The 18,833-nt window shown below is 39.9% G+C and overlaps 1 protein-coding gene across 3 annotated transcripts in view; it reads left to right on the top strand.

The window, feature by feature from the left end:
• Positions 1–18,833, top strand: part of adcy5 (adenylate cyclase 5) — a 101,905-nt gene that overhangs the window by 66,920 nt on the left and 16,152 nt on the right. For 2 of the 3 annotated variants that reach the window (XM_066685998.1, XM_066686000.1), the window contains 7 exons: positions 1,085–1,196; positions 5,754–5,881; positions 9,980–10,138; positions 10,474–10,615; positions 11,715–11,852; positions 16,863–16,885; positions 18,300–18,459. In XM_066685998.1, the coding sequence (XP_066542095.1) occupies positions 1,085–1,196; positions 5,754–5,881; positions 9,980–10,138; positions 10,474–10,615; positions 11,715–11,852; positions 16,863–16,885; positions 18,300–18,459 (862 nt within the window). The remainder of the gene's footprint in view (positions 1–1,084; positions 1,197–5,753; positions 5,882–9,979; positions 10,139–10,473; positions 10,616–11,714; positions 11,853–16,862; positions 16,886–18,299; positions 18,460–18,833) is intronic. The other variant, XM_066685999.1, reaches the window with a different exon arrangement.

An 18,833-nucleotide genomic window follows, 5' to 3' on the forward strand; every position in this document is an offset into this window, starting at 1 on the left:
TGCTGAACTAGAACAACAGAGTCATTAATTGTGGTGCAGTGAGAATTCAGTCTGTTTTCTTTGGAGCTGAAAAGAACTGAAAAGGTACAATTTTTTTCATGTAAACTGAGACATGATCAGATTCCATTTCCTGTGAAGGAATAATTTGGTACAGTGCACCAAAGGTTAAACAGTCAGGTGAAAGCTGGAAGCTTTTCTTAGACAGCAGCAGCAGGCTCCGTGTGGCTGGAAATGGAGGTCACATGCTCGGAGTACAGCAGGAGCTTTGTGTTGCACAAAAACATCTTCTCATTCGGAGGAGCCTTGAAGCATTTGTGGAAATTCTCTTTCACACTGGGATTCAGAGAGGATGAACAGAGAGGTCACTTTGGTTGCACACAGTAGCCTCAATCAGCGAGCCTCACTATCTCCCGTGTCAGCCATCACCAGGCCCTAGGGTTAGCACTCAGATATTTCTATTAGAGCTGGATCCGTTACATTGTCCCTCCTCGTCTCACTCCTAGTAGATGGTTCTGCAGCCGAATACTGAACTGTAACAGCATTATTATATACCTTGAGTTCATCTGAACCAGTGCAGCTTTTTGTCTCACTTGTCTCTCACCAGAAGAGCCCCACAATGGAGGGCCATATCCGTTACCTTGTTCTCATGGAAGACTGTCAGTCAGTCTTCTCGGATTCTCTTTTGTAGCCTGAACTTTTTCCCCATTGGTTTCATTATATTATGAATGTCTTCTATTACCATAGAGACCCTGTGCGCCGCCCTGAGCCAGTACTCATCGCCATTGGCATGGTAATGGAGCTGAGTCACTGGGGTTACTATTGTGGGGATGGCTCATAGCTGTTATTGTATCTATGTAAACGTCTGCCTCTTGAATTGTCAGTCAAAATGGCCTGCAGGCAATCATCTCACAAATTGCACAGGTAACCGTGGTAACAGAGCTATGCAAGTGTGTGTGTGTGTGTGTGTGCGGGTGCATGCTGTGCAGGACCTAAAGTGGAAGATCACCACTATAAACTGAGCTGAATACACACTACTTTTTTACATTGGTATGACCTTCTTTTTTTTCTCTCTCACTCTCTGCAGCATCCTCTTTGCTGACATCGAGGGCTTCACCAGTCTGGCGTCCCAGTGTACAGCACAGGAGCTGGTTATGACCCTGAATGAACTGTTTGCACGATTCGACAAACTGGCTGCAGTGAGTATCCCCCAAACCGAGAGAGATTCTGGTTTTGGACTCTGACTCTGGACTCCTTTTCTCTGTATGTTGGGGCGCTCAGGGTTTTAGCACAGCATAGAATGTGTTTCAGCCAAATGAACAGCTCAAAAAACAAACAGGTAGAATGTGTTCATCCTTTATTCTTCACACAAACTGACTTTGAGCAGGATACTTTCCATTTTGAAAGAGTAAAAGTAAAATAAATAAACCTATCCATCTGATGTTTGTCTAAATGCTTTGGTTCTGACCAGAGACAGCGGTGAATTGTTAGAGAGTTTATGATGTTGGTAAAGATTGTGAAACTGAAACAGAAAAAAATGTCATATATTCCCAGTTTAAAACAATAAAATACACTTAGATTTATCACCTGATATTGCAATGAATAACTGTGATTTTTTGTAAAAACGTCTTAAGCCAGAAAAGATTGTTTGATGCCCTCTTTTTAAAAATAAATCGGTCACTAAAGCATTTTGTTTTCATTACTTTTTAATATTTTAATATGCACCTATACCGTAACTTTTCTCTGAGTGTAGAGCTCAGTTACACACATGAATCTTTGTAGTTTTAATTTTAACGTTATTTAATCAGTGAAACTAAGCTGTGTCCTCAGACCTAAAATGGCACACACAACATGCAAAACATGACGAGACAGAGCAGTAGTCACCGTACATACATAGCAGCATGGGGTTCCTCACCAGTCCACCTGCTGTTGTGCCGGAGCCTCAGCCTCATTAACTTTAGTCTTGTTTTCCAGGTCATGGCAGACTTATTGCTGTAGGTACAGAGCCCCCTGTAGTTTACAGGAACTCCTCTGTGTGATGTCCTTATTTAGATGCAGATGGAAACTATCAGTTTATTATGAAAATTCAATAAATTGTGTTTAATTTGATTCATATTCTACTTGGATGATGTCATATTGAGACTGTGGAGCAGTGGAGAACTGTGTTCTCTGAAGTGATGAAGCTCCATCCTGTACATTTGGGATGCGTTAGAGTGATGTTTGTGATCCAGAACTAATCTTCCAACATTGGACCTCACCTCACAACATCCATTTTACCAAATATCAGACTCAATTGATGTTTGGTAGCCATCGGGGAAGGTTCACGCAGTCAGACCTTGACAGAACTGTTCCAGTATGTAATGTAAAGTCTTCACAGAGAAGTAGAGGCTGTTACTGCATTGCAGTGTGTCTTAGATGCAAGTTGCCATTTTATAAGTTATGCACCTTCTCAGGAACGGTCTTTAAGGATTGACTATGGCCCTCCCAAACACACACATACAGACAGACACATACACACATACATACACTGAATGATCACTGGATTAGGATGCGTACTATTTTATCTGCACCACTGACCACACAGGAACACTTTTGTAGTTCTTCAGTTGCTGTAGTCCACCTGTTTCTCTGCATACTTTCTTATACCCATTTCACGCTAATCTTCTATAGTCAGGACCCCCACAGGACATGTATGATTTGGATGGTGGATCATTCTCAGCACTGTAGTGACACTGATATTGTGCTGGTATTGGTGGATCAGGCACAGCAGTGCTGCTTAAGATTTTCAACACCGTCTTCTGTGTTGGACACACCTAACGCATTGGTCCATCTTGTAGATTTAAATTCAGAGATAGCAGCTCATCTGTTGCTGCACAGTTTGTGTTGGGCATCCTCTAGTCCTTCATCAGTGGACCCAGGATGCTGTTGGCTGGATAGTGATGGGCAAAGGTGATGTAGGGACGTGGTTCCATAAATTTGGGCCTGTGATGCTAAAAGCTTTGTCACCATATATGCGTAATTTGGCAGGAGGAACAGAGAGCAAATGAACATCACCAGACCATAGTGAGCGTGGAGTGTTTTTGGTATCAGTATCGGTGCAACACTAGTGTAAGGGTTTTTTTTTTTTTTTTAAACATCTGTATATTGTATGAGAAAACAGACCAGGAGAATGTATTAATGTAGAGAATGTACTGGGAGACTATGCTGTTATCAACAATTGGTACCAAGTATATTATGAAAAGAGGAGGGCCAAGACCTGAACCCTTGGGGACACCACGAGTGAGACTAGAAGAATCAGACCTGAAGCTACAAGAGTGATGATTTATTGGCTATTGGTGAGATATAATCTAAACCAAGCGATTGAGATTTCAGTGAGACCAGTCCAGGTCTCTAGCCTGTGCAACAGGGTGTCATGGCAGACCATATCAAACGCTCCAGTAAGCTTCAGGGGCCATCAACAGATCATTCTTGATCCTCACCAGTGCAGTTTCAGTGCTGTGGTTTGCTGTTAATCCAGACTGAAAATGCTCAAAATATTGTTGGAGGTCAGATGTTATAAGTTGTGTGTTCCAGTGTCTTACTGAGGAAAGGAATGTTTGATATTAGATGGTAATTACATTCTAATATCAAACATTGAGGGACAAGGCCTGACTTTTCAGTACTGGAGTAGCAGCAGCTACCTTTAAGTTGTGAGGAGCGTAATATTGATGTAGCATTGATGGCCCTGGTGATGATTGGGCAGAGCAAAGGCTGGCAAGTTTTAATCAGGGTGTGGGCAGAGGGGGTATAATACAGTTAGATGCTTTAGAGCCAGTAATAAGCCTTTAAAGAAAGAAATTATATATCTACTGGGTGAAAAGTCAAAAAGTAAAATGAAAGTAGTCTGAAAATGTAAGTAAATATTGGTAATCTCATTGCATACCTCTGAAAAACCATCACATATGGCAATTGGATGGTTTAAAGGGAAACTTCTAGCAGGCTGCAGCAGCTTTATAGAAGAGAGGGCTCTTGGATTACTGCAGCAGTTGGTAATATAAGTGGAGTGGAATCAGCTTTTGACTTTTTCAAAGCTGTCCTGTGAACATTTTCTAAACATCCTGAACGCATCTGGGTTTTTTGGGGTCACACTAACCTTGGGATATTTTAGCTGAAGAAAAAAAGAAATATAATTTTACACATTTGTTTTGGAAGTTGTAGACCACAATAACATCACTATAACATGTAGCTGTATAATCCCTTAAAAACACATCCTGCCGCTTTAGGGCCCGAACATTTTTTTTAGTTTGTGTATTTAAGAAATCAATAAAAGAACCCCACACAATCTTGAGCAACAGATTTAATTTTAATCCTTTTTTTGTTGGTTTTTTTTTATATTTCTGGGGAAAGACTGTATTTTATAATAATAAATAAATACAAATATAGAGCACTTCTTGAATGTTAAAAAAAAAAAAATATCCTCATGTAGTGCATGTTCCACATGGATCTCCAGCGTGAGGCACACAGCTGCTTGTTCATGCCGATGCTCAACAACAGCATCTATTGTGTGGGCTGTGGGTCAAGTTAAGGCATGTGCTGGGGTGACATTCAGGTGGCTGTCATAAGACTCAGTCTTGCTGTGCTGTGTGTCCTGTGCTCAGCCTGGGGCTTCCCTTCTCTCTTCTCTTCCTTTCTCTCCTCCTTTCTGTCCTCTCCTCTCCCCTTCTCTTAATCGGTATGCCAAGTGTAATAGTAAAAAACAAAAAAAAAAGAGTGAATTCAGCTACTTTAAGGTACTCCCACCCTGGACACAGATGTTCAGCTTGACGCAATTTGTTTAAACTCCACATGAAATGCATGAAATAAAATGAGACACTCTGGAGAAACTGCTCTGGAGTGTTAGATCACCATGCCTCATGCCATTCTTCAGCTAGAGAAATGTATTGTCTCCTCTTCTGCCTTCTCTTGTTTCCTGTCTTCTTGTCTCCTTTCCTCTCCTCTTGTCTCATCTCAATTTGCCTTGTCACCTCTCATCTCATTTCCTCTTCTCTCTTCTTGTCACCTCTTGTTTGTTCTACACTCCTCTCCTCTTGTCTCATTTCCTCTCATTTCATTTCTTCTCATCTCTTCTTCTCTTTTCTTGATTGTTCTCTTCTCCTCTGGTCCTGCTTTCTCTTCTGCCTTCTCTCATCTCATGTCCTCTCCTCTCCTCTGGTCTCCTCTCCTCTCCTTTCTTCCTGTCTTCTCTACACCCATCTCGTCTCCTCTACCTCTGAGTTTCCACAGCTGATTTATTTCACTATTGTATCTTGACACATTATATTCAGACTAAGTGTACTTTCTGGATTAAATCCAAGACAAATTCCTGGCTCTTCCAGAAAGAAATCCCAAAGCCCATCGATCTACATTTGGATTGTGAGGTTATTATAAGAAAACACATGCCAACTGACCTGTGACCTCTCTGATCCCATAGGGAAGAATCAGAGCTTAGGTCTATATTTATATTTTATTTATTTATTTTCTTTTCTGTTATTTTTATTTTTATTTTTTTTTACTTTTAAATCTTTCTCTTCAAAACAGCAGTCCAAGCCCTTAAAAGTAGAAACTATGTGTGCTATAGAGGATATTAAAGGCCCTAAGTAAGGCTGTGTTAAAAATGTGTGTCATGTATGGTCTAGGAAACTATGCTGTTCATTTCTAGCACTGTAATGTGGGAAACCTGGGCGATGGACCTAGACCCTAATGCCCTTTGTCACTCCAGTGTCTGTGTCTGTGCGTAGGAGAATCACTGTCTGCGGATTAAGATCTTGGGCGACTGTTACTACTGTGTATCCGGCTTGCCAGAGGCCCGTGCTGACCATGCCCACTGCTGTGTGGAGATGGGTGTGGACATGATCGAAGCCATCTCGTGAGTATCGCAGCTGCTTTTAGTAGAGGTCACGTAGAAGCAAGGCCATGTTTTAGAGTTTATGTACTTTGAGGTGCAGCTTTGTAGACACCTTTTTTAGCTGTACCTCACTACTGTAAGTTGAACTCATTGCTTACAACAACATGCCAAATGTAGAAAAGCATTGTGAGTAAAATGGGACACCCTGGAGCAGCTGCGAATGAGCCCAGAGTCACCATGGCCATTGGCAAGTGTGGACTAGTAAGGTATAAAACTGCTTTCTGTAAAGAGATGGAGCATGATCCAGTTCCTTTGAGTCTGAAATAATGACCCAACATTAGTACCTGACCTCACTAATGTGGCTTCATGTGGCTGAACGCAATCAAATCCTCCCCAGTGCTTCAGAGAAGTTGTTCCTGCAACACGTAGGATCAAATCTATAAAAAAAAAAAAATAATAATAATAATATTTGGGTGAGCTTGTGTCTAAATACTTTTAGCCCTATAAGTAGAACGTGTACACAATACGTTTTAAAGTTGTTGTATTTTTCAGAATACAATCCTTCTCCCACTTATGTCACTTTAAGGTAACTGTTGCGTAGTATTAAAATGACAATTGTCATTGTATTCCAGAAAGATTAACCAAAAATTAAGAAGTTTGAAAATGGCAAGTGAGAAGAATTTATTGGTCACTTATGAGTTCCATAAACGAGGGAGGGGGGGGGGGGCATGCAAAAGAATGTGCATTGATTTGTATGGTTGTTGGGGATAACATTGTATCCAAAAGTACGTGTGAGCTTTTTGTTTAGACCGTTTAAAAACTGTGATGTTGATGTTAGCGATCGTGAATTTAGCATCTTTGTACTTAATATTTATTTATGTATTGTATCATTTATATATATTTTTAACAAAAAGACAATTGATATTTTTATTATTATATAACAGTTATAAAATGACAAAAGGTTGAATGTTTAAATGTTGACTTAGTTATACGTTACACAGAAGCAGTTTGTACACTTAATATATTACACTGACAATATTTTATTTTGAAAGCAGGCAACTTCTACAGTCCGTTCATCATAAAATATGAATGGAGCCTTAAATCATTGGGGGGGGGGGGGGTGTAGACTTCTTCAAGGCTTTTATCTAACAGCATCAAAAATGGCCTCCTGAATGGTGCAACTGGCTGAGACCCAGAGCTGAATCCCAATGATACAGCTTGTTTTATCCATGGAGATTAACTCAGGCCTGAAATGTTGGTTCAAGCCCAAATATAGCCTGAGAACATTCTGCCCAGACCTGACCCAAGCTACAATCTGGACCCAGCTTTAGTTTGACAGAACTTTGTCTGAATGCAAGATCTGTTAGATTAAATAGTCTGTTAGTTTACTGGAAAAATTATCATGAACAATTTCTGTTCTTTGACTATGTAGTAAACCAAAACAATAAAGGTAAAATCTACTGAACTCCCATTTTAAATACACTATTATAGTGCTTAAAATCATCTACATATATCTATGTTTCCACAGTAGTTTAAGATCATCCATTATCATCATATAAACCCTGGAAACACACACACACACACACACACACACACACACACACACACACAATTATAAAATGTAAAATAAGTGGCTTCTCCTCAGGTCACTGTATGTGACTTATATGATGTGTTCTCCCTGTGTCTGTGTGGGTTTCCTCCCACAGCCCAAAAACACATTGGTAGTTGAGCTGGCTGTGTGAAATTTGTTGTTTGAGTGAATGACTGAGTGTGTGGAATTTTCCACAGCTGTGAGCGTGTGATTCCGTGTGATGGACTGTGTGTTCCTGCCGTGCATCCTCTGTTTCTGTGTAAGCTCCGGACCTACATTGACCCTGATCAGGATGAAACACTTACAGAAGGTGAATGAATGAAAAGTATAAAACAATACAAACTGCACAACAGCAACAACATGCCAGATGTACAACATAACCGTTTAACAATATGAATAAAGTTAAAAGAAAAGTAGTTGCAATGTGAGCAACAGACAGTGAGAAATCTGAACAGGAAATCTGACTTAACTCAAGCTCAAAATATATTAGGGAAAGGATGTCTGAATGAATGAATGGCATGAATGCTCAGGTGCCGTGGGCGATGCCATAGACCTGTAGCACTTTGTGATGACTGGTTCCGAGGAGACTCAAACTCTCTGGTTGTTATCTGTCACTGGAGAAGTGAGGCTCACTGGCAGGTGGGAATTGGCAGCTTGTAAAAATGGGAAACAAATATTAAAAAAGAAAAAAAGTTAATGAATCATGATTTACCACTGAACTGGTTCAAGTCAAGTAATGTAACGTAACAGCTTAAGTGGCACTTAACAATGTTGAATATGTAAAAGGTCTTTTCTGAAGAATTTAACTAAAATCTCACACACATAGAATAAGTAAAGGCCTGCGTTGCATTTTTGTTTTTCTGCTAATTGGTTAATGTGGAGAGAGATCAGCCCCCCTGCAGTCAGCACTGAGACTGGTGTGTGTGTGTGTGTGTGTGTGTGTGGGGGGGGGGGGGGGGGGGGGGTTGGGGGGGGGCATGAGTGGAGTCAATAAGTGTGTTTTCACCTCAGATCTGCAGCACCTCGGGGGAGATCAGGGAGTAGGCAGTAGCATGCCCAATCACACTTTTTGCGTGCGTGTATGTGTTTAGAATTGGTGTGTGTGTGTGTGTGTGTGTGTGCAGTTGTTTGTGAAGGAAGACATAGCCACTGTGTTTCTGCTCCACTGAGCTTGAGCAGTTCCTGTGAACAGCATCCAGCAGCTTCCACTGTAGCAACAGTTTCTCTCTCTCTCTCTCTCTCTCTCTCTCTCTCTCTCTCATTTTTTGTTCCACACACTAATTCGTCAGGATGGATATTCAGTGGGGTTTGATGGCCCTGGATGTTTACAGTGCCATTTTATATGGATTTTGTTTTCAAGAGTTAATTTATTTTCAATTTGCCATTTATATGAAAAAGTTTTAAAGTCGACCTTCCAGACTCACCTTTATAGAGCTCTCAAGTAGAGTGCACAGCTATTTTTAAAGGCCAAATAAGAACAGTGAGTTTAAATATTAGCCTCAGAATTTTATTTTTGCCAAGTGTGTGTGTGTGTGTGTATGTACACTGAATGATCAGATTGGATTGGAATGATTGGATTTGGATCTTCTGCCTTGTATCTGTTATATCTACTCTGTGTCCATTTTATCAGCTCCGCTGACCACACAGGAGCACTTCTACAATTGCAGCGTGTAGTCCACCTGTTTCTCTGCATAGTTTCTGATCCTCTTTTCATCATACTCGTCAATGGTCGAGAACTCAGAGCATGTCTGATTTGGGTGATGGATCATGCTCAGCATTGCAGTGACACTGATGTTTATATGAAGCTAAGCAGAGCTACCGCCTTTCACCATTTCTGCTGCTGAAAGGTACTAGATTATTCCCTCTGTGCTTAATACAGGAAGTAACCTTAGGGGCTCCATTTATGTCATGGCTTAGAACATGGTCATAAATACTAATGAAATTAGTGTGATTACTGCATTGTCTGAGAATGCCACCCTGCACTTTAGGGACCACACAGGTGAAATAAGCTTGCTGCCCAATTAGATGGACCTTAAAAGCCATTTATTTTCTTCCTGTTTGTCTCTGGTTCTGCTTAAGCATTACTCATAACCAGCATAAGATGTTTGCGTGTGTGTGTTTGTTTGCCTGCCGGAGAATATGACTGTAAGTGGGAGGGGAAAATAAATAGATAAATAAAAACCCAGAAGGCCCTGAAATCTCAGAAAATATATATTTACTTGTATTTGTCAGAGATTGTTTACATATATTGTTAATGTGCCTGAGAATTTTAAGTTTTACTAGTATTGTGGCCACTAATATCTATTTACAAGCTCTCATTTTTGGGATTTGTCTTACTTGTGGGAATCACAAGTTGTTCCCAACAACAAATCATAACATTTTAAGGAGAATCTTAGTTTTAAGCTTAGGGTTCAGGTAAGAGTTTGGGACAGTGTCAGCCGGGTAGTAGTTACACCACAAAAGGAGGAATTTGGTACATGTTGTGTCCTCACAATGCATGGAAACATGTATGTGTGTGTGTGTTCCAGATTGGTGAGGGAAGTGACCGGGGTCAATGTGAACATGCGAGTGGGGATACACAGTGGTAGAGTTCACTGTGGGGTCCTGGGCTTGCGGAAGTGGCAGTTTGATGTGTGGTCCAATGATGTCACACTCGCAAATCATATGGAGGCAGGAGGAAAAGCCGGGTGAGTTCACCTCTATGTAGTGGCTAACGTTTTTAAAGCAGAAAGTATGTCTCTGAACCCAGGGAAATCAGAGAGGCATAATGTTTATGGATATTAGCTTTTATACAAAGATTCATATGTTTCTTTACAAACTACATGCACAGCTCCACTAAGTAAGACATTTTATGAAGCACCCATTGCAACCAGTTTAACCCAAAGAACTGGAAATGTTACTACTTACCCCATTGTATTCGACAGAAGGGCACTCAGAAGAAAAATATATACTCATATTTATTTGTAGAAGGCACTGTCAGCGTGATATAAACATGTTATTAAATTTTCTTTCTTTCACCTAGTCGTATCCACATAACTAAAGCCACTCTGAACTATCTGAATGGAGATTATGACGTGGAGCCTGGCTTTGGTGGAGAGCGAAATGTGTATCTGAAGAAACACAACATTGAAACCTACCTCATAGTGGGCTGCAGCCAGAAGAGGGTAAGAGCCTGTTCTTCCTCTACTTCCTTTGAAACATGCAACTAAGTTTGGAACATGCTAGCTCTGGTAATCAGAGTTCTGTGCTTTTGTTGTGGGAATTGTGCAGCTGATTTTCTTGGCTAGCATTGGGACAGAGGCGCAGTGTATTCCCTGATGTGTTTATTTCTGTAAAAATAAACTTTTTTCTTCTTCTTGTCCTCCTCCTCCTCCTCCTCCTTTATATAAAAAAAAATACTGTGTTCACCACAGTGGATTGCGATTTAAAGCAATGTCACAGATTCCTCTCAGCCTCTTCTTCTCAGTGTCATATGACACTCCCTCAGTACATTTCTGACTTGATCACTGAAAACTGATTCTGAGGAGTGTTGATGTTCTCTATTAGCTTTAATGTTTTATGTGTGGATTTAAATCCAGCATTTGCTTTCTGGCCTCTAGAAAATTTCAAACGTAACTATGTGTTATTTACAAGACAACTACAGTGTGTGTGTGTGTGTGTTGTTAATAGCTTATAGAAACTAGTTTTTAGTGAAATCTGTATGTTCAGTGTACATATTTGATTACATAATTGTAATTTGATAAGTCACTTGTATCCAATTTCTTTTTTGTTGTTGTACACAAATCACAATTATCAAAGTTACAATTATACGATTGAAAACTGTAACTACACCCTTGGTTACTATAATATAAATACTTTAAATACCACTTCATGTGCCTATTGCTCAGTGTTGTCAGTGTATTTTCCTTTTGCCATGAATATGAAGCATGTTCATAATACACTGACTCCTTATATTTAGTATTAAGCATTGGGTATATACTGTTAGTGTCAGAACAAGGGCTTGTATCTCCGGAATGGTAGCTTGTTAGATGAAGGAAAATACCTATAATGAAAGTTAATGTCAGAATATTTAATTCTGAGTGATTATAAACCATTTCTATTGGGCCAATCATCTTGAAATGTTAACACACTGAATAGTTTTAGAAATGAGAACTGCATTTAGAGCTTTGCTGTGGTAAGTATAATATTCTGACCAATCATGATATAAATTTGTTGTAGATTTCTTTTGAAATGAGTTGTGGTCCTTTTTTTTTTTTTTAACAGAAAGAAGAGAAGGCCATGATCGCGAAGATGAATCGGCAGCGCACCAACTCAGTCACCCACAACAGCTCCCACTGGACCGACCGACCATTTTATAACCACCTGGGTAGCAACCAGGTCTCCAAGGAAATGAAGAGGATGGTGAGAGAAACACACACACACACACACACTGACTTTGCACTCATTATTGATTGGACAACTTACATAACATTTGTCCAGCTACCATATTAGTGGTTTTCCGCTGGGTGAAGGGGTTCCTGTTTTAAAGTAGACGCCTGAATGTGTCCAGCGCTCGCTGCTGGAGTGTTGAGCACCAGCTTGTTTGGTGTGACTCTCAGTAATTAAGGGCCTATGCAATTACCACCTTTGTCTGAAGACATTTTTATTTATGTAATTATTCATCCATCTATTCCTCCATCCATCTTTTTTTTTTTCTTTTTTTTTTCTTTTTTAAGCACTTATTTTTATATATTCTCCATTTTGTTAACTAAACCTGAGCAGTTCAAAGGATGTCCCCCTTTGGCCCCTGCTCAAAGTGCCTTCTCCTCTTTGTAGCTGTGGCTGTGTTACTAAGATTCTCACAACTCGCTCCTCTGTCCCCCTCTGGGACCCAGGGGGAACAGCGTTCTGATTAAATAAAACAGACTCGCCTCCCAGGACGCCCTCCGGGATTTAATCAGGCAAAGTGGAACCTGCAAATTAGGCCCCGCTCAAGGCAACCGCACCCCCCACCCCCTCAAGAGACATCTTCTAGCTTTTTCTATCTGTAGTTTATACCTCCGCCTCTCGGCTAATGCCATACTGAAGGTCGAAGTTCTGTGTTAATTGATTGTGCCACATCTGACAAAGCAAACAAAACCAAGCGGTGTGTACTCGTTTGTGTCGTACTCAGTTAACGCATCTAGTGAAGGACTTAAAACAGACTACAAAGACCATTAATTAATGATCTTATGGCAAGTTCATAAGGATTTTCCTAAATTCAGTTCTCTGAGAACAATTTTCAATTTATGTATTTATTTATTTATTTATTTATAAGTAGGGTGTATTTCTTTTTCCTTCTCATTTAAATGTTACATGTTAAACTTATCGTGTGAAAACACCAGTTACTCAGTGTTACAGTTCAGTGGTAAAAATGGACAAATAAAATGGCAAAGATTTCTCAATGACTTTGAGAAAAAGCTTCTTAGATTAAATTCCATGTTCCATTTTGGAGGTAAAAGATGCCATTCCAACACCAGGAATACACTTTAATGGAGAGGGCTGAACTAGATGACATTTTCAAAGAAAATTTGATCTATTAGATTTTATCAAACAGGCTATGCTTAGTTTGTGGACTATGGCTTGAATTCCAAATAAGTCTTTTTCAGGTTGTTGTGGTTGTGTGCATTTGCATATCTCCAGAACATCAAGGGATTTCTCATTTACACCTTTACCAACAAGCTATTTTTATCCAGTTAATAAAACTATGTCTCTGATCAATATGAGCAAAATTGATGATATTATATATTGCTCATATAACTCAGGTTAAATAGAAATAATTGAGAGATATATAGACAAAGAACACAAGGTTCCTTATGCCTGTTTGTCCTGATGTCTTGTTCATCTAGTCCAATAGTTTCCAAAAATAACAGTTGAGAATCATATAGATATTATTAATGAATATAATCTCTAGTCTATAAATAGATAACAAAAACAGAGCCTGTTTTGTACTCTGTGCTGTCTGGAGGAATAAGCTGGCTCCAGAGGGACAGAAATCTTCCTTGCAGGTGAGTGGGGAAACAGGTGATTTAGCACCTCTGAGTGCTCCCACTGGAGTGATTGTGAATGTAAATGAAGGAAGACGTATGTGTGGGAGTGTGCCTAGGTCTCCACTGAGACTTTAGCAGATTTTTGCCTATTGTCTACACTATTGCCTACACTCTTAGCAAGTGACCCAGGAATATGTTATTTCAATGTGAATATTTCAGTCACGTTTAGATGCTGAGGGGAGAATTCAGAATATTAATTAATTATTAATTCAAATGATTTTTCTAGGTTCAATAATCCTGATTATTAATGAATGCGTGGCACCAGGTGGTGGCAAATACTTTCAAGGTTACATTCAGCTAATACAGATGATTTTAGTCTTAAAGTCAGTACACTTCATATATAGGTTATGGAATGTGTACATAGTGCGTCTTGTTTTTTCCTAAAGGCAATGAAAAGAGAAATGGAAGAAATCAGTATATATTTTTTGTGTCTATGTGAGTGTACACACGCGCGCACACACACAGGCGCGCACACACACACACACACACACAGGCACACACACACTGGAGTTGCCATGACACCCATCCAAGATTTTCAGTTTTACCTGGAGGGTGGAGGGGGCTTATAGAGAAGGCTATTAAGATCAGCATCAGCTGAAATGCAATGTTGTATTCTTAGTAATTGCTATTGGTTATGAAATTCACATTCGGTTGATTTCCGGTGTGGTCTATTTCCAATGGGGACATATATGCCCTCCAGTATCTGATGATGAGTATAGGAAATGTGTGATTCTGCAGCTAAAACCTGCCCAGAGCGCAGTGTCAGTCATTGTCCATCACAGAGAGGGACAGCTGCATAGAATCAGGCCTGGTCCACTTCCTGGTTCATTTGATACGACTATAAACAAGTAACAGATCAGATCAGTGAGCGTGACACATTGTTTGTATGAAATGGTCACGAGTGCCCCAGGGATCTCCTGCTTTTAAAAACAGCGCAATATGACCATATCGACTTTTCCCTCTGTTTATTTCCAAAGACCCTCCCACCGTGGCTCCTCGGTGTTAAGGTTGTTCTGAGGTGACTCACTCTTGTTTACAAGAAGTAGCACTCTACACTCACGTGGGCCCCAAATGTGACCTCCCACAAACTGTAGTGCCACTAATCCCCCCCCCCCCCCCCACACACACACACACCACTTGCTCCTCCTCACATGATGCCGTTCACTGGAAAGCAAGGTCTATTTTGGCTGGAGAGTCAATAGCGGAAACAAGCTGATGAAACTGGAACATAAAAATTATCTGTTTTGTACATGATGTTATCGCAAGTGTCCCATAGATGGTAGAACTTGCTGGTAAACCATAGAACTGCTTCAGTCATAAAAGGATTTAGATCTGTTTATAAAGAACATGGAAACGACCGGTTTAAAATCGGATTCAGTGACTGATTTAGTGTTGGTGTCAGCAGTGTTGCTGTGTAAGACAAATAGGTAGGGCATGTTTTTTTAAGAATGGAGAGTGGTTACATTTGAAGAACCTCATGGAATTGGCTTGAAATTCTCCTATCTTACTCACTCAGTCAAATTCAGCAGCTTGGACACGTTCCAAAAAAGGGTGCATCTGTGTTCTTTTTTTTCCCATATTTTCAAAATAAGTTCTTTGTTTCCTGGCCTTGTCTTACTTTTTATAGAACATCAGAATTCAACACAGTATATAAAACACAAGCTATTACAACACACAGATACCAACCTATTACAACATCACAAAATTGAGCACTAACAAATTTAATATTTGCTTGTTTGCATCCACAATTTAAATTCTAGTGAAAGCATTTTTAACTGCCTAAACACATGGTGAGTTCATTTAGAGAGGTCTCCAGGTGTCTTAGGGAACATTTTATTTCTCAGTTTTGCATCTTGTACAGAAATAAGATGCATCCCGTTGTTTTGGGGTCATTTATAATTTTTTCTAACGTTATAACATCTATAACGTTTTTCTCTTTGACTTTCTCTACTTTATTTTCTCTTTGGAGAGGATGGGTCTAATGGTGTTAGGATGACCGATGAGGTGTTCATGTCATCCTTGCTCACATTCTTCCTGTGTCATTTATCACTGGAAACGCAGCTGCAGCAGCGTAAGACGTGTCAAGGTTCAGATTCAGAGATGCTCTCACTGGGATGTTTTTGAAGCGCACTTTGTCACAGAAACTTTACACAGTATCTGTTTTCTATTGGTCTTTTCTTCTTTGAAGAAACCTTACCTCAGTCTTAATGTTTTGCTGACAGTTCCATATCAGTTCACACAGTGCTGAGTTGTCTTCTCTCCTTAGAAAGATAGACAGGAACATCTGTGAATATGTTTAGATCTGAAGCAAGTGTGGAGAAATTTCTCACATCTCTCAGACGAAAGCAGCAAGTCAAGTGAAGTTTATTATCGTAAGTGGTATTCAGAGTGAAACGTGGCTGGCCTTTTTTTCTACCATTTGAGACTTCTTTCATAAAATTGTCTTATGCATGTCCTATCAGAAAAGCTGTCACAGTAGTGGTGCTCTAAAGGGTACATATTTGGTTCTTTTAGTCAGGGAACTCCATAATTGCACCTTAAACTATTACAGTTGTAGATTTTAACATAGTTGACTTCATTTGCCCCAATTCATCTCCGGGACTTATATTCTTTAATTTTACACAGCTCTCTAATGAAAGATTACATGTATTCATCTCTTCTGCTGGAGATGAGTATGTAATATACTTTTAGGCAACACAACTGGACTTTTAAACACGGTTGTACCCTTTACAATGTACCTTTAGTGACCAATAATGTTCCTCTAGTGTACCTTTTCTTTCTGAGAGTGTAGATACCTCATACTTAGTTTAATGGGGGAAACATGGCAATGGCAATTTGAATGGAAATGGAAATAAATGCAGGGTTGTTTCTGACTTTTGCAATGTGTGATTGAATTTGGGGTTAGCGTTAGAATGTTATAAACGTTTGAGTCTTTAATTAAGGCATGCTGTTGGACATATATTTTGTAGATGGCCACAGCAACCCCATTGGTTTGGGTTAGGATTTAAATGGCCAAAGAATACAGGAATGCATTGATGGATTGGCATATTATATATAATAAGTATAGCAGCAAAGAACTGAGAGGTGTTATGTTGCTGATAATAAGTCTCATTCAGGTACCCTGAAACAGCTGAAGCTTCTGAAAAGATCCTGCCTTTGGCATGTTGTGGTCATTCTTTTGCCTGGCTCCACCAGAGGGGGTCAGTGTTGTACTAGAAACCCAGTCCTCTGCACTGATTGTTTGTCTATTACACTGAGACACTGCTGTCCTGTCATTACTAGAGTTAATTCAGACCGGTCATTACTACAGTTCTCATTGCTCATTTTCTCTCTTCTTCTGCAGGGATTTGAAGACCCCAAGGACAAGTGAGTATTAACCCTTATCTCCTCCCGCCCAATTGCGTCTCATCAGTGGTGGTGAAAAGCTGTCAGCCTCAAGTTTTTGTTTGGCTGCCACCTTGGAAATGTGCTGGGGAGCCTCACCTTGCTTAGAGGCAGAAATAACGTCATGGGTCATCTCTGCCAGAGGGTGGCGTGCGCATTGACCCAATATTCTTTCCAAGATGGCACTGGAAGATATGCTTTCTGTCTCCTGCTCACTAGGTGAAAAAGATGTGGGGATTTGCGGTGCATGAAAAAGTTGTTGATCCTGACTCAGTGGGCTCAGTCCATGTGCTGCCCAGTCCATGCATGAATCATCCTTGGCTCACTGCATCATCAGCCATCAAACTGTGAAACTGTGTCTAAAAGCCTGGCGCAGGCCATTGCTTTTAACAGCATTACTCAGTCGCTACTCTGTGCTCAATACTAAAGTATTTGGGAGATTGACACTTTCTCAATCTGACTGATTGTTACTAATTAGAATGGCAATCAATCACTGCCTGTTTTACAAATGTGTAATTGCACAATAATAAAAAGGACCAGTGCATATATAAAATTTATTTAATTACATATTTGTGAGTCTGGCAGTGAATGACTTATTTATTTACAACAATTACATTATTGATTAGAATGATATGCATTTCCAGATTTGCAAACATGTAATTACATCATAATAAGCAGAGCCAGGGCTTATATAACTTGGTTGCAATTACTGATTTTTTAAAATTTGGCAGTGAATTACTTAATTTGCTAATAGGTGATTAATGGTATTTCCTTTACTGATTAGAATTGCTTTCCTGCCAGATTAACAAATACCAAATAACACCATATTAAACAGGGATTTAATAAACATAGCTTATGTAACATGATTATTACACATTTGAATGTCTGGCAGTGAGTTTCCAATATGTAATTATTAATATTTGCCCTGTAGTTGAGGAGTTTCCAGATTTAAAAATATGTAATTATACTGTACTAAACAGGGCCAGTGCTTATCTAACTTACGTATTTACCAGTCTAACCCAAAATCTGCATGTTTGTCATTATGCTGTTATGACTGGAGCCCACCATTCAATATCTTGTATTAATCACAGTAGAGAGCTCTTCAGCGTTGAGCCTCACAGGATAATAAGCATCTTGCATAATATCCATGGTGTGTTGTATGAGCCAGCGATCATGCCGTGAGCGAGAGCTGATTGATTGAGAGCTGGGCTCCTCTGAAGCATCGTGCTTGTTGTGGTTGGTGTGTGGGTGGGTCGAGGGGCTGTGGCTGGTGTGTGGATGGGCCGAGGGGCTCTGGTGATGGGGCATGCTGTGGATGCTCGCCGAAAGGAAGGCCAAAAGTCAGGAGAGGCACAAATTGGAACAACGCTTGTTGTTCTCGTCTTGTGTTATCTAGACATTTCATTTTCAGAAACACTCAGGAAAACCTGAACCCCGAGGATGAGGTGGACGAGTTTTTGGGCCGAGCCATTGATGCCCGCAGCATTGACAGGCTTCGCTCCGAACATGTCAAGAAGTTCCTGCTTACTTTCAGAGAGCCAGACCTAGAGAAGAAGGTAAGCATTTCAACATCCTGAGAATGAACAATGAAAACACAATGACAAGAACTTTCCTTCAGAAGCATACAAAGAGCAAAAGGCATCAATAATATATTGTGACAGAGATGCTAACAAGTTATTTTCTGCAAGTCAAGTCTAAAGTCTCTTATGCTTGAAAAGCATGAATGACATCTGTTCCTGCCCATAACACTGCCCTGCTATTTCTTATGAGTTTAAAGCATGTACTGTACAGTCATTTTATTAGCATACAGTATCAAAACCGATCAGTTGAATGATCACTTTTAAGATATTTCAATGGAATGTGTACCCACAACAAGCTTTGTTTTTCTGAACTACAGGACACGTGGAGTTGTTTGTGTTAAGTATCAGTT

This window comes from Hoplias malabaricus, chromosome 12 (genome assembly GCF_029633855.1).
Source record: "Hoplias malabaricus isolate fHopMal1 chromosome 12, fHopMal1.hap1, whole genome shotgun sequence".
NCBI lineage: Eukaryota > Metazoa > Chordata > Actinopteri > Characiformes > Erythrinidae > Hoplias > Hoplias malabaricus.